The sequence below is a fragment of the Bombus impatiens genome, unplaced genomic scaffold (genome assembly GCF_000188095.3).
Source record: "Bombus impatiens unplaced genomic scaffold, BIMP_2.2 scf_0377, whole genome shotgun sequence".
NCBI lineage: Eukaryota > Metazoa > Arthropoda > Insecta > Hymenoptera > Apidae > Bombus > Bombus impatiens.
This window is the reverse complement of record NT_176796.1, coordinates 1,570,261-1,592,807: the sequence shown is the minus strand read 5'-3', so window position 1 is coordinate 1,592,807 and position 22,547 is coordinate 1,570,261. Positions and strand designations below refer to the sequence as shown.

The following is a 22,547-nucleotide window of genomic DNA, read 5'->3' as shown; positions in this document are numbered from 1 at the left end:
ATTACGTCACGTGATGTCATGCAACACGTGTTCTCCATTTTGACTTAAAATTTGGTATGAATAACGTTTCATATGAATGGTTAATGCGCATCTACATTTTGCTTCTTAGCTAAAGTTGTCAATCCATGTTGACGTTTATGTATTTTCGATTTTTTGATATTCATAACGCATTATTAATGCAATAAGGACGGTGACATTGTATTGAATGTTTATTTACCACGAAATGTGAAGTCTTAGATGAAGAATCTCTGCGATTACTATCCTATTCGCAAGCATATGACAGTTTGTGGTTTATTGTCTTATTGTGAAGTGTCTATCAAAATTTCAATATTCTAATCACCTGAGTAACATTTGTAATATTAGAGTGATCAAAGTTTGAAATTATTCAAAACAGGCATATTAATGTAATTGATTAGATATGTCTTGTCAAATAAAGGGAATTGCAAATCTAACCAATACAAGCAATATTAAAGAATTACTTTTTGGAGATTCTACTAGAAGACGTAAGTTACTGTATTCTTTTGTTTTGTCTCGTAAAGGAATGGTAAATGTCAGTGTCAACATTTTTTAGATGACATTCCACAAGATGAATTACCACTACAAGACTGTTTTATATCATTATCATCAACTGGAGATGTTCTTGCTATGGCGAATAATACAAAGATGATTATATTAATTTGTATGTCTCGTATTATTGAATTTTAAATAGTATATTTCTACTATGTAATATATATAACTTGTTTAAAAATGGCAGTATATTGAACCTAGAATATTTAATTATTTATAATTAATATAATAATTTCATATTAGCAAGGTGGGATTCATTAGAACCAGATGAAGCAAAAAATAAATTTCATATGATATGGTATGGTGAAGTTGCAAAAAAAGATAAGTAAGTCTTTATTATAATAATGTTATGTTAATTTTTGTATCTTTTTACTATGATAAATTTCTTTGAAAATATGTCCATATATTGAAAGTGTTTTTTAGTGAATGGATAACATCTGTAATCTGTTTACCATTATTGTCATTGGGAAAAGCTAGCAGTGGCACTAATCCAGATTGGACATGTATTATAGTTGGTTTTAATACTGGTTTTATCAAGTTTTACACAGAAGTAAGTCAAGTTTAACTACATGTGTGATAATCATTTAGAAAATGTAATCCTTACAGTTAAACTAAATTATAATAGAGATGAATATAAAGTTATTTATTTTATATTTAGACAGGTGCATTATTATTTGGGGAACAATTGCATAATGAACCAGTTGTGGGATTAAAATGTCAATCTTTTCGTTCACCTAAACACGTAGGTGATATTGGTTTGGCTGAAGAAGTTCATGTGACATATAATAGTGTTGTGTGTGTCTTGCAAGGTTTTCCCTTGTTTTCCACATTAAGAGCATGTAGGAATTATTTAGCTAGAGGTATAGAAATCAAAATTATGTTATTATTCTATTGAAATTTAATATTTATAATAATATGTTTTTTTTTTTTACTTAAAGTTCAAGCAAACTGTGATGACCTACCACCTATTACAAATTTATCATATAAGAAATGGGGTTATAAAAGCCAAGATATTGTAAATGATTCAGAAGTAATTGGTACTACTTCTGTAAATAGCTTTGATCATCTAATGACAGCTTCAATTTGTGGTGGATATAACGCATCTTATAGATCTAGTGCACCACAGCATAATTTAGTTCTTGTGACTGGTAAACGTCCATTTGTTGGTTTTCATTATGCCTTAGAAGGTGGTTCAGCTCCAGTTCTATCAGATGTTGCAATAGCAATGGCCAGCAAACTAGCAAATGCTATTGGAACTGCTGTTCCGTAAGTGTTGCATAATAAATTCATGTTATGCATTTATTGTCAAAAGGATATATCATCTGCAAGAAGAGATATAGTTAAACTACATTACTTGAATGTCACATACAATGTTTTAATAATTGAAATTTTAGTTGTTAACCATGTCATTATAAATATAGAGAGTTTTGCAATTATATATCATTTCTTTACTATTCTTTCTGTTTAGTTGGCTTCCTATCAATTGGGGAAATTCAAAACATCAGGCATCGCTCGAAGCATCAAAAACTAGTACTCATGAACCAGTTGAACCAATGACTTGTAGGTTTGGCTTAAGTGATGTTATGAGAGAGGGTTATTCGATAATATCCAGTCCAAATAAAGCACTGTCAGTAATATTAGATGCAATGGGCAGAGTATTATTAGTAGATAACAGATATTGCATAGCTACAAGAATGTGGAAAGGTTATAGAGATGCACAATGTGGTTGGATTGAAGTGGAGGAAGAAAAACATTCTGGAATGCACAAAGGATTTACTAAGTTTAAACAGACTCCACAATTGCGTTCTGCTTTCTTTTTAGTTATTTATGCTCCGAAAAAAGGTGTAATAGACATATGGAGTACTCAACAAGGTCCTAAAATTACTACATTTACTGCTAGTAAACATGGACGGTGAGTAACTCTCCTTTTTAGACATTTCTATTGGCAACTGATGTAATATTATTGGTTTAAGTGAGTGTTATTGTATAGATTACTTTATATCAATTATGGTCTTCTTGGTGTAAATGATAATGTACATCTATCAAAAAATAAACCACAATATTCGTGTGTATTTATGGATCCACTTGGAGGTTTGAAGGAAATTACAGTACCATTTCATTTTGCTCTTAATAGTAAAAATGGGAAGAGAGCACGTGATATACATATACTTAAAAAATTGAAAACATTTTTACGAGAAGAAGATTTTGAATATGAGAAATTAATATCAGAAATTGAGAGTGTGTGTTCAGATTTGAAGAGTAATGAAATAAAAGTACAAACATTGGAAATGTTAATGTCAAATAAAAATATTATTCCTGATGCTTTACTCGCAGCTACAAATTGTTTTATCAAAAAACTAGATGAATATGGTACGTACATATTTATTATTAATACATAGTTCTATACAAGGTTTTATTCCGCCAAACTGTTATTTGAAATAATAAACACAATAATTTTTATATTACAGAAAAAGAAGAAATGGAACCTACAACAAAAACACTTTATTTATTAACAACACAGTTGCAGCAAATAATTAATTTTTATAAGCATATTAAATCTCAGTTTGATACACCAGAGTATAATGTTTCTATAGATGATAATAATACAAGTTTACCTTTGACTTTGTTAACTACTGAGAAAGAAGTGCACAGAATTTTCGAATTGTTTAATAAAGTAAATAGTTACACGTGTTCAGATTCTAGCACAGAATGTAGAGTAAAATTTAAAGAGGATGGAAGAATATTTTTAGATTTTTTATCTTGTTTCGAGTTTGGAACATCAGGATTTATAGATATTAAAAAAGACATAAAACCAGAAAAAGAACATCAGATTTGTAAGTATTTTAGTATGTAATTTTAGGAATATATATTTTATTAATATATTATTTATTAATAATTAGGCTTTTTCTTTTAGCTCAATTAATGTATAAAGGCTGCGTATATTCGTATGATAGAATTGAGACATGGAAAGAAGTCGCTAAAAGTAGTAACATTCAACCATTCGTTTTCATGAAATTTGCTTTAATATACTGGCTCAATAAGAAACGGGACGTATCTTTAGAACTAGAACTAAAACAATTTACGCAGCTCTTAAATGCTATTTGCTCAATAGCCAGTAAGTTCGGAGAATATATATCGTTAATAAGTCTAAATTCTTGTTGTCATAAAATAAACCTTATTTCTATACCTATATAGGTGTTAAAGAGATATGTGCAGAATATAATGAAATATCTTTATGGTGGAAAAAGGTTCGTAATATTCTTTTGGATTCAACAAATCCATTTAATGCACTTACTGCTGCTTTGATGTGCAGAGCTGTTGCAATGTCTGTAGAAAAGTATAGAGAAAAGTGCAATAAAAAAACTGAGGATAATAATGTTCAAGAAGAAAAAGGTATCAAAAATAAGAATGATATGAAAGAGATAAAGCAGCATCAAGATTCTGTTAACAATTTAAAATCAGACGATGAACTGTATAACTTGACAAATGAATGGGAAGATATTACTAAAGATACTTGTCAATTTACGTTGCTTATTGGAAATCTTGAGGATATTGCGATTTTAGATGCTATTGTAAGGTAATTAGTAATAAAATTTGTTTGTAAGTATCATAATGCTTATAAGATTTTAATTTCAGCCAAGAACCTCCATCAGATACTACAACGCAATTTTTTGCACTACCATTTGTAAAATTTGATATATCTTTAGGATCTGTTCTCTCAAAAGGGAAAGGTATTATACCGTTGTAGTTACATGTTATAATACTATCAAAGAACGTATTTTTTATCTTATATCATTATAATTAGGTTCTGTATCGGAGATAGTTGCAAAATGGATTACTTCTACGGGTATTGATCCTTCTCAATTAGTAGATACAACAGATACGGAATTCGATCACGCACGTCCAACAAATGATTCTTTAGAAGTACTGAATTCTTCAGACGAAATTTGTAACGTCGATGATGTTTCACAATCTAATGTAGAAAAGCCTCTTTCAGAATCTCTTGATACAGAAAGTGAAGAGAAAGATAGTACAAATGCTAATATATGTATTTTAGGTAAAGAAAAATAGCATCTTTATATTAACATTTTTTAATGGTCTTCTAGATTGTATTATGCATTTTTCTTTTTGATTTTCAGAAAGAATTAAATTATTAAAAGGCCATTTTCCATACAGTTTGACAACTAGTGTTCTGCTAGCTAATATCTGTTGGGAATTTGCTATGTCGTGGAATAAAGATATTTCGCAATTGAAGTCGCTCGAAGCTGCATTATGTGTTTTACGACAAATACCAATGAAACGTATGAGGCATGGTGAGAGAAGATTCTAGAAATTATTCGTTTTATATATTATACGTTTTTGTTATTTTGTAAATAAATTACTTCCTTGTTAGGTGTTTGTTGCTTATTATGGTCAGTTCATATAAAAAAACGAATGGAAGCAGTTGCAAAATTAATTAATAAGCTTGGAAAACTGCCAAAAGAGAGATTGTGTATGCAGGAAATCGGTTTATCTGATGCTCAAGCAGTTATATTTCTACAAGATTGCGTCACATTTTTAGAAGTATTCATCGACGTAAGTTTTTGATAGATCAATGCTTTGTGTAATATAAAGTTAATTAAAGCGATATAAATATATTTTATGTCGTACTAGTCTGAAATGCTCGAAGTAGGACAGAATATTGTAATTAAATCAGAAGAACTATGGGAAGTATGCACTTCCGGCCCACAACCCTTTGCTGCATTAGCTATTTCTCAAGCACCCGCTTGGTACGATCTAATCATGTTACATCTACAATTAGCTAACGTCTTACATATGATAGCGCATTTTAATTTGAAAGTTCTAAAACCATTAAATAATTTGTTTGATTCTGTGGTGAGTAAATCAAAAGTATTGTTTATGAAATTTACATCTATATTTATAATTTTTATGCACGCTGAATTCTAAATATATAGGTACAGCCATACTTCTTCCAATCAATGGCAGACAAAGTAATGCTAACATGGTACAGAGACGATAAAAGAGATAATTTAAGAACCACGTTTTTATGCCGAATAATTAATGCATCAATGGATTTTATCCATCAAGAAACAATAGATGGTAAAATGAGTAGTTCGATGCAAGCTATTCAATGGATGAGTAAATGTCAAACATTAGCATCTATTTGGAAAATAAGTAACGATGAACTAAGGATACATCAAGTTTGTCAATTATATGTGATTGGTTTTGACCGACTAGCAGAGGAAGTAAGTATAAGCAGGATTACAATTTAATATATTCAATAGCATACCACAGAATAGGAAACATTTGCCATTTTGAGATAGGTTGTTACAGCTGTAAACGATGTTGAGAAATTAGCAGAAGATCTTCTGCCGATTGCTGGAAGAAGAATGATGGCGTATCTTTCAAAATCACCTGACCTTTTAGAGGAAGTTTCTCGTATAAGTCCAGCTCTTACGAAATACTTGGAAAGTCTCGTAAGTTCTATATATCATAAAATTTATTTCGAACATTTTATTCTTAATAAATTTTAATATTAGTATAAATGAGATTACTATTTTTAGGATGTGCCGGACGTAATTTATACGAATTGTTCGAACGATGACACTATCGAATTGATACGACGAGTCTCAAGACATTTGCCCGAAACACACTCTAATTATCATCTTGCGCAATTAATGTTAGATGCGGTGTTTATTTACGAGGGAACGACATGATACTGAGATATTTAAGTAAAATTAAGATATTTAAGTAAATTAATTTGTTGTAGGGAATGAGTATAATAAATTTATCTGTGCTTTCTGTTTTTAATCCGTTGTATTGAATTTGATGTTTTAAGTAAATATAAAATATATTTGACATGTATCATTAACATCCCATTACATCAGAGGTGCTTGAAACATTGAGATATAACACAGAGATATTTGATCACAACGAACTGTGACATAAATATGCATGTATGTTTACATGTCACATATGATGAATTAAAGAACAAATATTCTATAACTCTATGTGTTTTTATTTAATTTGTTTTTCGTTAAAAATAACTGGATATTTAATCATTTCGAATGATACATCTTACAATTATTAAAATATCTTGTAATTTACATGCACTAATGTTGCGTAGCTTTTAATCTATGAACAATTTCAATACTTTGAACTATATGTTTTCATAAAGAATCATTTAATTATTCAAGCTTTTTAATTGTTCAAAGTATATCGATGCTTGTTACTTTTCGTGCCTTTAAGTACATCTTTTCGATTTAACTTCCAAAGAAACGTGACATTGAAAAAAAAAAAATAGTTTAATTAAAAACGTATTGCAAATCCCTTGTATTGTAGCCTACTAATGCCTTCCCAATTTGTAAATTCACAACGATCAATCTGACTACCTGGACTTCCAACATTCGTTAGCCATTGTGACCTGAAACAAGAAAACTGATTATAGTAGGAAAACGGGTTATCATGTATTTACATAATTTGTGATACAATTAGAAACTATTGTTTAAATTACTAATGAGGAGATTTACGTAATTTCTTCTCTTAACATTTACAATCTGGCAATTCTGACTGCAACATATTTACAAACAGCTGACAGATATCCGATTGTATTTCCGCTTGACATTTTTGTTTTTATTGTCTATTATTAGTTTTACGATGTTTGCGTATTTTATGATGATATTACGATTTTATCGCTATGCAATTCTTCTCGTCAAAGGAGAAGAGAACATTAGTCTCGCTCTATTATTTTCGAAACAAAAGATTATATAAAAATTAAATTTTTTCATTAAAAACGTCGAATTGAATTAAATTTATGACAACTGAATTTAACTTCTATATTTATCGTACAAAGTATTTACGAAATATTAGTGTACGCAAGTTTAGATTATTCATTAATAAAGCCTTAATATCATCCGTTCTCTACACGCGTTGAAATCACTGCAGTGTTCATTTCCGCGTCTGTTTCATAGAATGTCGAATTTGCATAATATCATCAAGCTATTTCAGCTCGACAAAATAGTAGAGCAAATTTCTCGTAAACGACGTCTGTCAAATTAAAGATAGCGTAAAATCGATTAATAAATTAATCGTCAAATAAGAACGAATTAAATGTGCAAATCGTATACGCAACTATCTTCGATAGTGACGAGTATAGTTTCACACACTTCGCAATTATAATTAGCGGCTAATCAGACCGAGTTCAGATATTTTAAGCGGCTCTATCGAAGTAGGATCTTTAAAGTCGATCAGCTGTCTCGCGACAACAACAGTGACGAGCCATTGGCGCACTGACTATCCCATTTATCATCGATATTCTGAATTCAGCATTTCGCTTGTGAAACATCTACGATGATTACACAGTGAAAGATTTATACGAATTCCTGAACTTATCCTTAAACTGAACAGAAGTTTGTTTCATTAAAAAAAAAAAAAAAAAAAACAGCTTTATGTTTTTGTCTTCGATTAAAATATGAGCGCACAACGATGCGAATTCAGTGAGATTTTATTATTCGAATCAATTTTCTTTTCCTTCTTGGCAAAAGAATTTCCCTATTGTATATAAATAACATTTGCGGCATACGAAGATAACGACAAACGAAGAAACAACGTATTTGAAACGAAGTTCCTGGACGAATTCCTTCTGGGGAGAAGCCAGAAACCAATGTTTCGTCCTCGACCGAGCTATTTTCTTTGACTTCAGGTTCACGAGCAGCGGAAATTCGACCGCGAAATCAGTCTCATGACATGTCTCTTAAAGTATATAAGTGTTTAATGCATACGTTCAAGTTTATATTTATTCGTACGACAACAGCAATTGTTGTTCGTCCGAGAGAAATAATTTATCTTTCTGGTATCTAGTTTCTTCTCTCTCTACGCAATTGGCAAAATATATGGATCAGTAGGTCTGGCTCACTTCTCTAAATAACGATTACATCCTTCTCATCTTATTCTTTCTCTGGCGTTCCTTACGAAGAATTCGTTGCTCTTCTTTTATATCCTTATTAAGATGAACCGTATCATCGCTCATTTAATTTCTCGTCATCGTCGGTCTAATTTGTAAGCGAATTGCAAGTATCATTCAGTTATGATCGTTTCGGTGAAATCGACAGAATCAAACGATTAGTACGTCCAATTCTGAGTGTTCTCAGAGAACATACTTCGGATCTGAGTCAGCATGTGCTTTTACGGTATGTGCGTGATATCGAATTGAACGTGGCATGTCAATTAAAAATCCCAATAGTTTGATTAAATAGCTTGCGGAATAATTCATGTATCTCCGCCGCGTGTTTTCCATGTAACGAAAATATATTATTTGCCGAAGAATCGTACGCGATAGAAGCGGTTGGTTGACGATAGTCGGAAACCGGAGCGATTCGGCGATAACTCGCGAAGGAAAGAGACAACGACGCGGTCCGCGCTATTATTTCATTAGATCGTTATTAAAGTCAGGCCCAACTACCTAATGACCGTTACTCGGCAATTTGCGGCTAAGGTCACGCGATTTTACGGGAGCACTGAATTCGTGAGCTTACGTTAGCGCGCGTGTGTCATCAATTCGCGGAACGAAGGAGAAGATCGGAAGGTGAAAGGAAGAAAAAGACGAAAGAAAGGGAGATCGAGAGTTCGTATTCTTCTACACCTGATGCACAAAACGTTCTACGGAAGGAAGTTTAATCCACACACTCGCGAGTTTCTTTTCACGTTTACGTGATGTCTTTCCACATAATCTCGTTCTTTCGAAAATTCCAACTTTAAACTTGGGATTTAAATTGAACCTATGATGTTATAATAATGAAGCTTTTGCATAACATTCGATTATCATTATTCATTCGTAACTGCAACTGGTTAAACAGAAAAATAACGTTAAACGTAAGTAACGTTACTACGAAAGATTACATATTGCGATCATTATTTCGAACAACAGGCATATCTGGGTTAATTCGACGAATTTATTCAATTGTTCGAACGAACCAACGAACAAACGAAAGGAACGAAGCTCGGTTTTCCCTTCTTTCTACTTGTTTTCTTCCTGAGCGCAGCGAAGAAAGCTAAGAGGGGGAATATGTTCTCTGCAAATTTGCCTTATTTTATCTCTCTTTCTTGGTAATCAGAGGAACAGATAAATTCGAACAAAAATGAACTTTCACGTTGTTTACCGATCGGCGCCACCGACGGTTTGTGCAAAAGCTTCGTGACAAGGAATCGCAACTCACATCTGATCGATGAGCGCACGTGGTCCCTGCATTTTTCCGAGTATCGTGCCGGACTTGGTGTTCTTCACCCAGCCGCAAATCCCCAGTTGCTGACATATGTCCCTCACGTACTTTGGGAAATAGACACCTGACGAAAAATACGCACAGTTTAAATTATGTAATAACGATGCGAAAGAATGAAAATACGAAAAACAGATTTCATTATTTTTAGCTCTATTATACCGTCGTCCCACTGATGTTCCTCATTTGCCGATGTCTCATCGACAATTATTCAATTCAAACCGAATTAGGCAGTGACAAGTTAAATTTTACAAGAATCTAGATATAACCTTGAACTTCCTTGAGAATATTAACAGCAAAGTAATAAACCAAATTGTCACCATTTGAAGCAACAGAGATTCGTTCGTTAGTCGTCCGATCGAACCGAAGAATACGAAGAAAATTCACAAATTTTCTCTCCTCTCCATATTAATTATCCATTGTTGCAGCGTCTGCTATCTTACAATTGACATATCACTGCGTCCAACGCACATTTCTTTCGACCTTGACGTTCTATTCGTCGCAAGCCGTGGTCCCCGTAATCGTAGTAAAACAACGCGAGAAATATCCGAACGAATGTTTGGTTTTAAATGAAACAACATTAACCGAATACTCGTTGATCTCCTGGCCAATAAAACTACACTCTTACCCTGCACCTTGCCAAAGACCTCGAATTCGACGGAAAGTAGAGGTTCATTGCAGAGAGGGTCGTCCGCTGCCATTTTACCAGGCGAAGGGGGAAAAGTCGGGTCACCTTAGCTCCACTTCTTCGATTTGTGAAAATTCGAAACGTTCCCGGTACGCGATCAGCATACAGAACACGTTCGTTGCTTGGCGAAGATTTTTTTTCGTTCTCTCTGACGGCCACTCTCTTCACCTTTCGCTGTGATACGACCTACCGACTGATTCTGATCATTGCACCACGGCGTCGCGACGCCTCAAATAGACTCCCCACCATGTCGAGTAGAATCCAATTGCGATCGATCGAAAATCGATCAACCACGACCACTAATCATTGTTGTTACCCATGTGTATCGTCCTTCGACCGTCCACGTCTTTTCTCGGGGACCTTTTTCTATATTTTTAATCGCCCTTCGCGTATTTTCTTTTTTAGTCACTCATTCATAGTCGTACGCATAGTCTTCTTGGCAGATCGGCTCACGACATGCTGGCGTTGTGATTCAATTTGAAAACGATGCAAAGAGGTGGAATTGTTCTATCAACTTTTTCCGTTTACCGTTATTTTTATTGATAAGAATTTGCGGTGCCGCGATTAATTATATAGTATAGATAAAGTAAGCATTGTAAAAGTGTCTTCGGTTTAAAGGATACCATAACGGATGGGTTAAAGACTGTTATAATAACGATATAAATAATGTAAAGCCGAAGGTTCGTAAGCCTTAATTCTTTCTTTTTTATTTCAACGAATGTGGTAAAAGTCGCGTATACGAGCGTATAAATATATGTGTGTATATCGTTGCTCCTGTCATATGAAACAGCCTGCAGAATCTTGCGATGGCAATACGCGTGTTTAGAGAACGATGTTCGAGCGTTCGAGCGATAATTAACATTCCGATTAGTTGGCTTTTTTGATCGATCGCGATCGATTCCGGTTTTCTGCGGGACGTCGGGCTTCCGGTGCAACGGATGGCACATTGTTCATTGTGAAAATATTAAATGTAGGCCAGGAGGGCAGCCGCTTATCGTCGAACTAGCCACTTCCCATCGATGTGCCAGCCGCCCATTGTCCCGTCATTATTCCAGTTAATTAATTATTAGTACGCCATGACGTCGTAATTGATGTACAAGAGCAAAATCTGCGGGGTGTACAGGATGCGGGGGAGAAGGTTATAACCCATTTATAATGATCGTATCCAGTCTATTACCATTGTCATCATCAAGGTCTCATCTAACGCTAGGATCACAAGCGTACGCTCAAAGGTTAAATTCGATAATGCTCGATCGAATGGAGCACCGACGATCAAAGTGGCGACTAACGATGACTAGAAATCCTATGGAATCGACGCTGACCAACGCTTTTCATCTTGTGATATTCTCTCGTTATTTATTTCAAATAATCACGAGTCCTTATTAACTAATCGTTTTACGTGAAATAAATCGGTTGAGTAAATTAATCGGGTCACGGATAGTCGAAACATTCACTGATCGAACACGTTCGTTTGATCGTCTATCGATCTTTCGTATTTCACTGTGTCATATCGATCTCACGATGACATTATCACGAAAAAACGCACGATAGTTCGATCTCTGAACCAGCGTTCCGATCAAAGCGCACGGATTCGTCCCACGGAATCGCTTTGAATTTTGAACGAATCGTCGAGTAGTAATCGTCATGTACGTGTTTCTATACGTGTGTACACACGTACCTTCTAACGTGTAAAACTTACGTTTAACGACACGCCTGTGTGTACGCTGTCGTGAACAAAGCAAGTTCGGTTTCGTCTCGTCGACGTTTCCGGATGCACTCGCACAGATTCGCGCTCGAAGCACTCACAAAGTCAGAATTATATACATTCGGTTTCTTGTACTTACACGTCCACCTACCCACTCACTCACACACACACACACATACACATGCATGCACACAGTCCCTTATATACATATAATCGTCACTCTTTCACAGCCATTCGCTGAATTCATCGTACGAACTTGCCCGATTCCATTCTCTTCTCTTTCATATCGATTTACCTATTCGATTAACTTAAATCGGTGTTCTAAACATCTATCTGCGTGTCTACCTACGTTTATCTGTCGATCTATACGGCTATTTCACTATTCGTTGTGTTAAATTCCATCGTCTACCTGTCTACTCGTTGTTGCTTTACAAACTTCTCGACGACTTCAATATGAAGCCCGTGTATTCTGTTTGCGTTGGAAAAGTTTCCGTGACCCTGAACTTATCACTTGATACAATCACTGGCCGAGAGCACAAAATAGTATAAACCGATTCCTCTTAAAGTATGTTCCTTCCATAGCCGGTTTTTCTTTCTGTATTTTGATATTGCACGAGGATCGGCGAGAGTATCAGAAAGGGAATTCAGTCGAATTCTTGGAGTCTTGTTTCTCGGTGTTTATATTAGACGAGAGATTCAGGATTCGTTGGTAGAATAGTCGTGGCGGTGCTGTTCGATAGAAGCGCGCCATTTTCGGTGTCTTTGGTATTTCCATCTGGTCGAGGCCGAAAGTCCTTTGAGGCAACCAGCAGGTTTCGTCGTCTCGCTTCCTTCTTCTCGCGTTCGACCTGCAAGCAGACGATCGTCGTTCGTTTAGACCGATGTATTGAAATTTATATCGCTATATATCTCAAGTGAACAATGACGTTTGATCATAAGTAAGCTAAAATGAAAAATAGTCGATCGTTAATGCATTAGGAATGTAAATTACATTCAGGCGATAATTTAATTTGCAATTTTTTTCTTTAATAGAATCAAAGTCTAAACAAAATCAAAACTAAACAGACTCCATCTATAGGCTAACCTTGAAGAATAATCGAAGATAGTGGCAAGGAAATACGACGCATTTGCCGTCGTCCTCCTCGGCGTCGATGTAAACGCCGCGAACGAGGATGGAATTGCTGCAGTTGAGAAGTACGAGGAATACGAAGCACCCAACGTGGGTGATCCAACAGGACAATTCTCGGTTATCCGGGACCAGCCACAGATCCAATACGTTCCAGATGCCACGCCAAACATTCACCGTGCCCAGGAAGCTGAGCAGCAGGAAACCATCGGCCGCTATTAAACGGGCCCAGCCTTGAAGACGAGCACACGCGTACCGCATCAATGGTTGCAAGGAAAACGTCACCGTCACTATCACGTATCCGATGGCCTGCAATTGCACCCGACAATTGTTCAAATATATAATAAACAGAGAGAATCATTGGCAGTTGCAAATTATTCATTTTAGGTGTCCCGATTTACCAATTTGATAATATCCTTGATCAAAGTGACTCAGAATTATTTTAGATGGAACAATTGTCGAATGTTGTCTTTTATATTTTCAGCTGCTCCGTTTGTATTACGTTTTTTTATTTCATTGTTACATCTTTGAAACCCATTTTTATATCTTTTCCTCCCTTTGCGAATATTTTTTAATGTATTCGATTTCTCCTCTCTTTGGCATGTTTCTTATTTCTTATTTCTTGAAATTTTATATATATATATATAGAAATGTAATAAGTACAGTGAGAAGCGAATGAAATAAGATTTATGTTACTCGATAAGTAAGTCGATACTCTTATACAGGATTAGGTTGATCTTCCTCTGTTTCTTATATCTATCTTTTTACAAGGAAAAATTACAATTCGTCTTTTGACAAATCCTACAGTCGATTTTGTTCTGTTTGTCTGATGCACTCGATCGACTTTGCCGAGAAAACAGCTCGTCAATGACGTTTTCGTTCTCGTTGATCAGAGTTTTCAGCGAATCAACCGACGACAAATAGTTGGCCGCTGTTTCACGGTTTCGAAGCGGCATTACGAGCGAGTAAATGCGTGAATTGGATGACCCTCGCGCAATCATCGACCCTCTTGAGGATTTACATTATCGCCATCATCGTGCAAATCGTATCTGGTAGATTTCTCGTAAGGATTTCAAACACGATTCGAGAATTTCACGTTATTCGAAAAATTCTGCCAAATTTTTCAAATCGATTTCATCTGCTCAAACTTACATCCGACGATATTTGGAAGGTTCATTGAATCAGTCATTAAACTGATATCGAGCATCGTCGAGTAAATACCATCGTGATATTATCAATGATCGCGCATAAATGTTTTTTAAAACAACAATAAGCTACTCTTATCTTTGCATTTTAAACCGATGCGTTAACCTTCGATAAGCGTAACAAGACGGTTTATTTCCCTATTCAGATTTGTTTCTCAAACTTCCTAAGAAACAGTTGCATCAGCAGAATAGTCGTATCAAATATTTCGTAATCAAATATTTACGTCTAAGGGCATTTTCGCATTGTCCGGTCGAAAATAAATTATTGCCGATTACCGCCCGGTATAATGCTCGTTTTCTATGCCATCGTGCTATTTTATTATTTTGTTTTTATTATATAATTTTATTGCCACTCGACTACACACGTAATCGACACGACGGTGTAGAACAAGAGCGTGACACTGGCTGGTGATCGGCCAACATTCGTTTTCAACCGGACGATGAAGATCGGACGGCGAAAACATTGTGAGGATACCCTAATGCTGATTTCGTACCGCAGATATCGATCTACTTTAAAATCGATCGTTCGTCCAGTAGCAGCATCGATAAAGAAGAAGACTGGCGCCGTGGAATTTATTTATTTTTTTTTTTTTTTTTTGCACGAATCTGGAATTATCGAAATCGATAAATTAAAAGCCAAAGTATCGCAATTCGATTTTATTTACTCCAAGTTATCCTACATCGTCGATCTTTCTCTCGATAACTCGAATTCATGCCTTCATCAATACCGTACTATACATTGAACTGGTACAATTACCTGATTTCTAGACAAATCTTATCGTTCGCATCGGCCAGACGTATGTCGCGTCAGATTTCTTTCGAACACGCCGCGATCGCGTTTTTTATTCTCCGCCAATCATCCAGCGGGGAAAAAGTCGCAACAGTCGAATGTTATTGTTGTCGCGGAGGATACATGGCGCCAATTGAATATCATTTTGCAACCGAATAATTCCACGGGTTGTGAGCTTGTGCTCACAATGTCGAAATATTTATGTGGGCTCATCTGTGTTTGCCAACGTTGTAGAAAGAATTTCACGATCGTCGATGTAGAAGAACAACGAAACTTAAACGACGAGTGATCGATGAACAGTATGGCACGCGACACGATTGCGTAAAATCAAAGAGTAAGACTATGGCTACACTGGATGCACGTTCTGACTGTTGTCCTGGAGAAGTTTCTTACACAATTGAACAATTATGAATGAAATTTTACAGGTCACAAATCAGTAACATCGATAGATTCTTTTCTATTTGATTCTTTTATATCGTTAAATCTAGCTAATTATTTTGTTTAAATTGAGAAATCTGTAACCCACAACTTGTCACCTATCAATCTACTAATATTATTAGTTAGTAAACTATTGTACAAGAGGATCCAGAGTAATCAAACATATACATTTTTATAAATATACACATTCCGATCTTCAGATGTTTCTTTCATCGGAACACGCATCCACCTACTAGAGATACTACGAGGGTGCGCTCAGACTATCGTTACATATTGTTAATATTTATCGATATACCATATTTTCGTTGAGAATCTTGAAATATTGATAATATCGTCGATTGTCCGAAGACACCGTGAGAGAACCATTTCAATGGAGAATTTCGATAGGAATTTCAATAGGAATTTCGATGGATACAGAACGGTTTAATCGCATCGAGTATAGGTCTCCGGCTGGAGATCAACGATCGTCATTATTGAAAAATTAAACAAATCCTCTCGTTGACCGCGTTCTCTCCGCAACGTATTCAGACAAGTAAATGCAGTCCGTAATAAAGTGTCTTTGCGAACACATACATACGTGAACAGTTTTGTCATGTGCCCTCGCAATCATACAATTGGCGAATATTCAATTATACAATCGGACCAACGGCGTGCCGCTCACCGCGCTCTGCGTAGGTGGCACGTTTCAAAATGTCGTTCAACACGTGATTGCTAATGACACCCGATGACACGCGTTCGTTCGATAGGACACTGCTTTATCGAATGTTTGTACGCACACCGCATTTTCACGGATTCACGCGATCTGAGGTGAATAGACTGTCGTAACGTGGACGTTTCTTTTCAAATCATTATTAATCAGCCATGTCAATTGGTGTTTTGCGTTAAATAATCGCACTGAGATTTCTAAACATTAAGAGCTTTTTCACTTTCGTCGATTTAAGAAAAAGCGATTAACATTTTCAATTATTTTCCGACGATGATTACGCTAAGAAGTTATTGTTCATAATAAAAATGCTACGTTTTTATCGTCGAAAAATGTCTTAAGTTCTAAGAACATATGAAACATTGTTTATGCAAACGTTGTTTACAACAAACGTTGTTTATACGTATGCGCAATGTGCAAAATTTGTTTGTTTCTTGACAGAAAAATTCGAGAACCGTAACAGAGTTCAGATCACCTATCATTTATTAAAATAAAAAAGAGAGAAGAAGCAATAATAATACTCACGAGGGACCCGATCGCGGAATATTCTCGATCTTTGGGAAAAAGATAGAGGTCGAAAAGTATCCAGACACCTCTCCAAACGAACACAACCAACGTACCAACCACTCCAACGCTGAAGGCACAATCCAATAAGTACAACGACCAGTCTCTCGTGTTCTGCAATCAGACAACATAAATAATAGATAAACATCATTTGCAGGTGAGAAATGGGGAAATGTTTGAAGAGAGCGGGAACTATGATAAACAACGCATAGCTATTGCTAATCGCGTATCGCTTACGTCAAAGATTATTTATGACAAAAATAGAGTTCGTAGTTTATCCTACAAGATAAATATATAAGATTTTTGCGAAAATACTATATTTACAATTGAGTATCTTTTTTTAACAATAAACAAAATAATATGTAAAACCGATCGACTTCGTCTTTTGAAAATTTCATAATTTTGGTACTACGACATACGATTATGAGATGTCTGATTTTTCAAAAACAAATTCACATAGTCGTACTTCTAGCAGAGTCGTTTGTTTTAAGAAGTCTCGATTCTGAGAGGGAAAATTATAACAATTCGGAGAAATTTGTGTAACAATTACCTAATTACCTCGAGACGTATCGTCAGTCTCGAAAGGGTTGCTATCCCATTTCCAGGCGAACGAAATTTATTTCATGAAAGATTATTATTATTTTATTCCTGATGTTTCTCGATTTTCCCGCCTATTTCCTTTAATCTTCCAAAATTATTCTAACGTTGTTTCAGTCGTCGTAAGATGAACTAGAAACATCGTTCGTACATGATGATTTCTTCGCGCGGATCGCTAACTCACGCTTCCCTAAATTCACTGATTCATTGAACATTAAATTGCTGGCACGTCGAAAAGGGATGGGGATATTGCTATGACATTGCGGTATTACGAGAAGTGAAAATTGTGGAAGGAGACGTTTAAAACAATATAAACTGAAGCATCGAAAACCATGTCTATCCAAATAATATCTGATAAAGGTGTAAAAAAATGTCTATCTGAAAACGCGCAGCTTGATCTCTTAACGTGATGTACATTTTAACTAAACCGTTCTTCGCTCCAACACTTTCCAATCTATCGTTCGATTCACGGTTTACTTTCGAGAAAGCGAATCGTTTCGATAAATCAAAAGTACAAGAATTTTCCGGTCGACGAACCATTTGTGAGGTAAACTTTCATCCGAGTGTATTATCACCCGTCGACTTTTCGCGACACCCTTCTGTCCTCGATTTTTAAGTGACGGAGAGGACTCAACTGAGTGATAATTAATTCAAGATCATCCCGTTGCGTCTCTTCTTCGTTATCATCTTCGATAAATCATTTCTAGACATCGATGAAATAAAACAACGATCGATCAAAAGCTAAATCTAAGAAGAACTATCTAACTAAAAAGAACTATCAGAATGTTTAAAAATTCCTACCGAATCTTTAGAATATATGTACATAATATCCAGCGTACAATATCGCTTAAAAATTCCAAGTTATAAAACCAGTTGCGTTCTATTCTCGTTCCTTCATCCTCCATTCATCATTCAGCAAACTTTAGATAAATATTCCTTTAGAAAAATTTAGATAAAGAAACACTCGTGTCAGAGATACGAAATATAGACAGAAGCGTGTAATTCGCGTATCTTATCGTTCGATTCTCCATTCGAGTATTCGTTCGATCGAAGGAGAAAGGTTAAAACATCGAAAATTGCGGTTGCAGGCCGTGCTCGTGCGTGTGCAAACTGCACGGACGCGATGCTGTTCGAGTATTGGGAGAGTCAGCCGGAAACTGTGCTTATACCTTGCACATCGCATCGATGCCGTGCATCGCACGGCTCCAGCTTCACCGATGCGTCAAAACACGCTGTCTAGACCTCTTACGTTTCCTACTTAACATTTAGCCCCCTTTCGTTTTTAATGAAAAGCATCGGTGTTCGTGATCATTTTTGCCGAGACGAGTCGATTATTCGACGATTTTTACCATCTTTTTAATTCGTTTATAAGACAGTAAGACATAACCGACTTAAGATTCAACCGATCAATATCTGCAGGATTGAGAATCGTAGTAGCGTAAGACAATCCAATGTTATTTTCCATAAAATAGTATTCTGCGTGTATCGTTCTAAAAGATTCATTACATCTTTTCAATGGAAGCGCGTCGAAGCAGAGAATAAAGTTATGACCAAACCAGCGATTTTTATAGATTTATAGGTAACTCGAAAATGTTCAGAATGAACATAATATGCAAGAATGAAATGTTCAAAGTTTAATGTTCGTTATAATATTTAGCGAGTAAAACAATGGCCTATATTTTAAATTACATTCTTAAAAATTTTGTTATGATTTGCTATGATTTTCAAGCTTATCATAGGGAAAGACCATGCGTATGATGGCGTTTTGTAATATTTACGTTAATCTCGATAGAAATATGTGTTTGATAGCGTAGCTGTGAATATTTATATTTTCAAAAGACACGAATGGTTCACGAGATTTCGTAGCCTTGCGGGTAATTTCATTCAGTCGCGTTACTCGTCACCCATTATAATATCGGTGAAACAGAATGGTAGAATATGAAGATAATCGAAACAAAGCAAGAAGGGTATATATCGTTCTGGTAACAGGAATAGAAAATTTTCTGCTATCTCGCTTTTAGAAATTGAACGCTTTGAAAATTCGAGAATTCAGAAACACACATCGGTTCTTGTTTGTATCCTTGTCATAATTGATAGCGGTTTAAATTATCATTTCTATCGCTTGTTCATACAAAAAAAATTAGAGGAAGCAATCGATACGCGAAAAACGAAAGAAAAATTGTCAGAAAGTATAATTTGTTTGCCTCGTAATTTACGATAATTACTCTGTATCGCGTATTACATAAAGTATTGAAAGATAACGATTAATAGGGAAAAATACGTGAAATATTCAAAGTGTACTGTTTTTTATAATGCTTGGAAGATTAAACAATTTTCTTCCAGGGTTTTACCTTCTTAATTGTATTCTCAGAAATATAAATTTGCATAAAAGTCCGTAGTCCACTGATAATCGAGAAAGATATCGCTACACGGAATACAAAATCGAGTTTGTCTTTCGTGAGACGATATTTCATCAAAGTTCTATTCTAAAAGCTTCCTACAAACTTGATTGGATCTCGACCGATCCATACTTAGATCCAACTTTGCGTGAATTTGTAAGCGATCTATCGGACTCTTGCTCCTTCAGCTTCGCGTTTCTACGTTTCTACGGTGTACGAACGATCAGTTACTTACGTTCACGCGAAACATGGTTTGCACTTCGAAGTATCCGGGACACGAGTCCAAGCAAAGGGAGAACGGTGGCGCGGAAATGTTCCTGATGGCACGCATGATCGCCAATGCTAGAAGGCTAACGGCGGTGGTGGCGAAAACGGTGCTCGCTGTGTGTTCCGTGTACAGGTCGAGGGCCTGCCAGGCGCCACGCCATGCATTTACGCAGCAAAACCCGAATACGGCCGTGTAAAGTCTAGATCCGACGTAATACGACAATCTGTGTTTGTCCGGGTGTAAAAGCTCGTTCAGGACGTTCTGAGAAACGTTGAACGCGAACAACCCTATGAAACCGATCACTATCGAGGTCAAGCTGCTGAGAACCGGATCCTCCGGATAGACGTAGACGTCGCTCAAGCCCCAGGTGCCTCTCCAGTAACCAACCACCGCCGGGGCGGCCACAGTAGCCGAGAACACAGTGTCCAAAATAGTGAGTATCGTGTAATGAAAACGACTCGATGACCGACCGCTTAGCCCGCTCGTCATACCGGTGCCACCGCGTAACTCGACCATTCTCATCCAATCCTGATCGAGCCTAGTCGCACCGCTCATCATGCATGATTCGAGGCTGTGATGGTACGCTCTCTTTGGTGGTGCACGCCTTCGGGTCGAGCTTTCGAAGAATTCCACCGAGAGCCTCTCATTATTCGACGAGAAAAGCTGTTCTTTGGTCTTCCAATTGAGCCTCGTTCAATCACGATCGTTGTCAAGTTCAATTCAAAACGGCGGCGACTACTCCCCGCGACCAGTCTCCAGACGATGCTCAACGATCTTAAACGAACTCAGACAAACAATCACGTCTTCGACGTTGACGATTCCCTACCGACCGATGTTTAGGTTTAATCTCGTTGTTGATCGTTCGTCTCGGGTCGAGTCGAGTATCTTAGCCATAACTCCACATTATTGCTTCTAACTACACGAGTATTCGAGGTTAGTAGAGATTCTGCTGGACGATTTCCGGCTTGACGATCAAGCTTTGCAGCGGATCTTCTTAAAGTAATACTGTCTCTGGATCGCAGTGATCATCCTATCGAAGAAGCTTCGTTTGTTGCTTGCACGAAATTCTCTAGGGAACGATTTTCTCGAACAGTGGATACAAAGTCGAAATAGATGTCGTAGTTCCCTCTCGACATTTTCAGACTTCCAGAAACTTTGACATCGCACAGAAACGCACCTGGTCTATTCCAGGGCCGATGCCTATCGCAACTGATAAAAAAGAAACGATGATTTTGCCAGTATTCTCGATTCTCCACAATCTCGTTCGCGTAAAACGTCTCGCTTGCGTCTCCAAGCTTTCGTCTTATCGTTCACTTTCTCGAGGATCGCAATCGCAAGAGCGTAATACTTCGCCGTGGATGATGCACGGATGCACACGGGGCGAGATACGTGAGACCGTCAACCGACAAGTCGGGCTGCGGGTGAGTACTGACATCTGTTCAGTCACCGCTATCTTTTATCAAGTGCTAAGCACAGACCAACACTATCGCATTATCATGAACAGCTTCGTCACACGGGCCATGGCATAGAGAATAGTACGGTGCTCTGCTCTGCTCTCTTCCCTTCCTTCCTCGATCTCTCTCACAACCCCCCACCCATAGGTCGCTAAAGCTACGTGCACGCTTGATGAACGAACGCGGGTACGAGCTTTCGACACCCACCATCGACCAGTTCTAAGAAAGTTCAAAGGCATCGTTTCCTTTCCAAGGTCTCCCAGTGGCAAGAATGATTACGAAAATGTAAAAAATAACGTAAAGGTGAAAAACTATGGTACTAAATTACCTTGCATCGTATCAAATACCTTGTAATCGCAGATATCATCCTGCGTTATTTTGGAAATCATGCATTTAACGTAAATAAATAAACGTATTGACTGTAATTGTCTAACTATTCATATTCCGCCAGGTCACGTGGTAGAGAATATCGTAGATCATCCCTTGCATTGTGAGTAAATTTGATCCTAATCTGCGATCAGAATGCAAAGAAAATATTATGAAACAGCGCATAAGAAACTACGTACATAATTATAGATCTAGACTTTCATACGCTTGAAAATAGTGTGTTTTAAACGAAAAATGAGAAAGTTCGTTTGTTCTGGCCTGATCATCGTCTGAGTCCAATTTAGTATTCGTTTGTCAAGTACATGAGCTGCTTAATGACTCTCCCTATGCAGACACGAGTACACTCCATTATGAGATAAATTGAGAGCACCTCAACCAGTC

General features: G+C 36.6%; 3 protein-coding genes across 5 annotated transcripts; 1 reads left to right on the top strand and 2 right to left on the bottom strand.

Annotated features, from left to right (window-relative positions):
- The first annotated feature begins 42 nt into the window (after window positions 1–42).
- LOC100745899 (rab3 GTPase-activating protein non-catalytic subunit) lies at window positions 43–6,421 on the top strand. Of its 3 annotated transcripts, none has more exons than XM_024367980.2 (19): window positions 43–503; window positions 572–679; window positions 811–892; window positions 991–1,117; window positions 1,226–1,427; window positions 1,506–1,833; window positions 2,036–2,479; window positions 2,702–2,937; window positions 3,036–3,401; window positions 3,482–3,682; window positions 3,763–4,144; window positions 4,204–4,298; window positions 4,373–4,624; window positions 4,707–4,880; window positions 4,961–5,142; window positions 5,221–5,442; window positions 5,523–5,813; window positions 5,892–6,044; window positions 6,132–6,421. In XM_024367980.2, the coding sequence occupies exons 1-19, from the start codon at window positions 419–421 to the stop codon at window positions 6,282–6,284; spliced, it is 4,083 nt and encodes a 1,360-aa protein (XP_024223748.1). In that variant the 5' UTR covers window positions 43–418; the 3' UTR covers window positions 6,285–6,421. The 3 variants fall into 3 exon arrangements, with proteins under 3 accessions (XP_024223748.1, XP_012241652.1, XP_012241653.1); XM_012386229.3 differs by having other exon boundaries at window positions 2,558–2,937; XM_012386230.3 differs by lacking the exon at window positions 43–503 and having other exon boundaries at window positions 981–1,117; window positions 2,558–2,937.
- On the bottom strand, window positions 6,366–11,060 carry LOC100746019 (acylphosphatase-2). Its single transcript, XM_003489818.4, has 3 exons — window positions 10,471–11,060; window positions 9,783–9,909; window positions 6,366–6,991 (listed from the first exon to the last, which is right to left on the bottom strand). Exons 1-3 carry the CDS (start codon window positions 10,541–10,543, stop codon window positions 6,877–6,879), a joined length of 315 nt encoding a protein of 104 aa, XP_003489866.1. The 5' UTR covers window positions 10,544–11,060; the 3' UTR covers window positions 6,366–6,876.
- Window positions 11,061–11,211: 151 nt separating this feature from the next.
- LOC100745659 lies at window positions 11,212–21,794 on the bottom strand. The gene is made up of 4 exons (XM_003489815.4): window positions 20,293–21,794; window positions 17,023–17,175; window positions 13,320–13,670; window positions 11,212–13,083 (listed from the first exon to the last, which is right to left on the bottom strand). The coding sequence occupies exons 1-4, from the start codon at window positions 20,881–20,883 to the stop codon at window positions 12,919–12,921; spliced, it is 1,260 nt and encodes a 419-aa protein (XP_003489863.1). The 5' UTR covers window positions 20,884–21,794; the 3' UTR covers window positions 11,212–12,918.
- Between the last annotated feature and the right edge of the window lie 753 nt (window positions 21,795–22,547).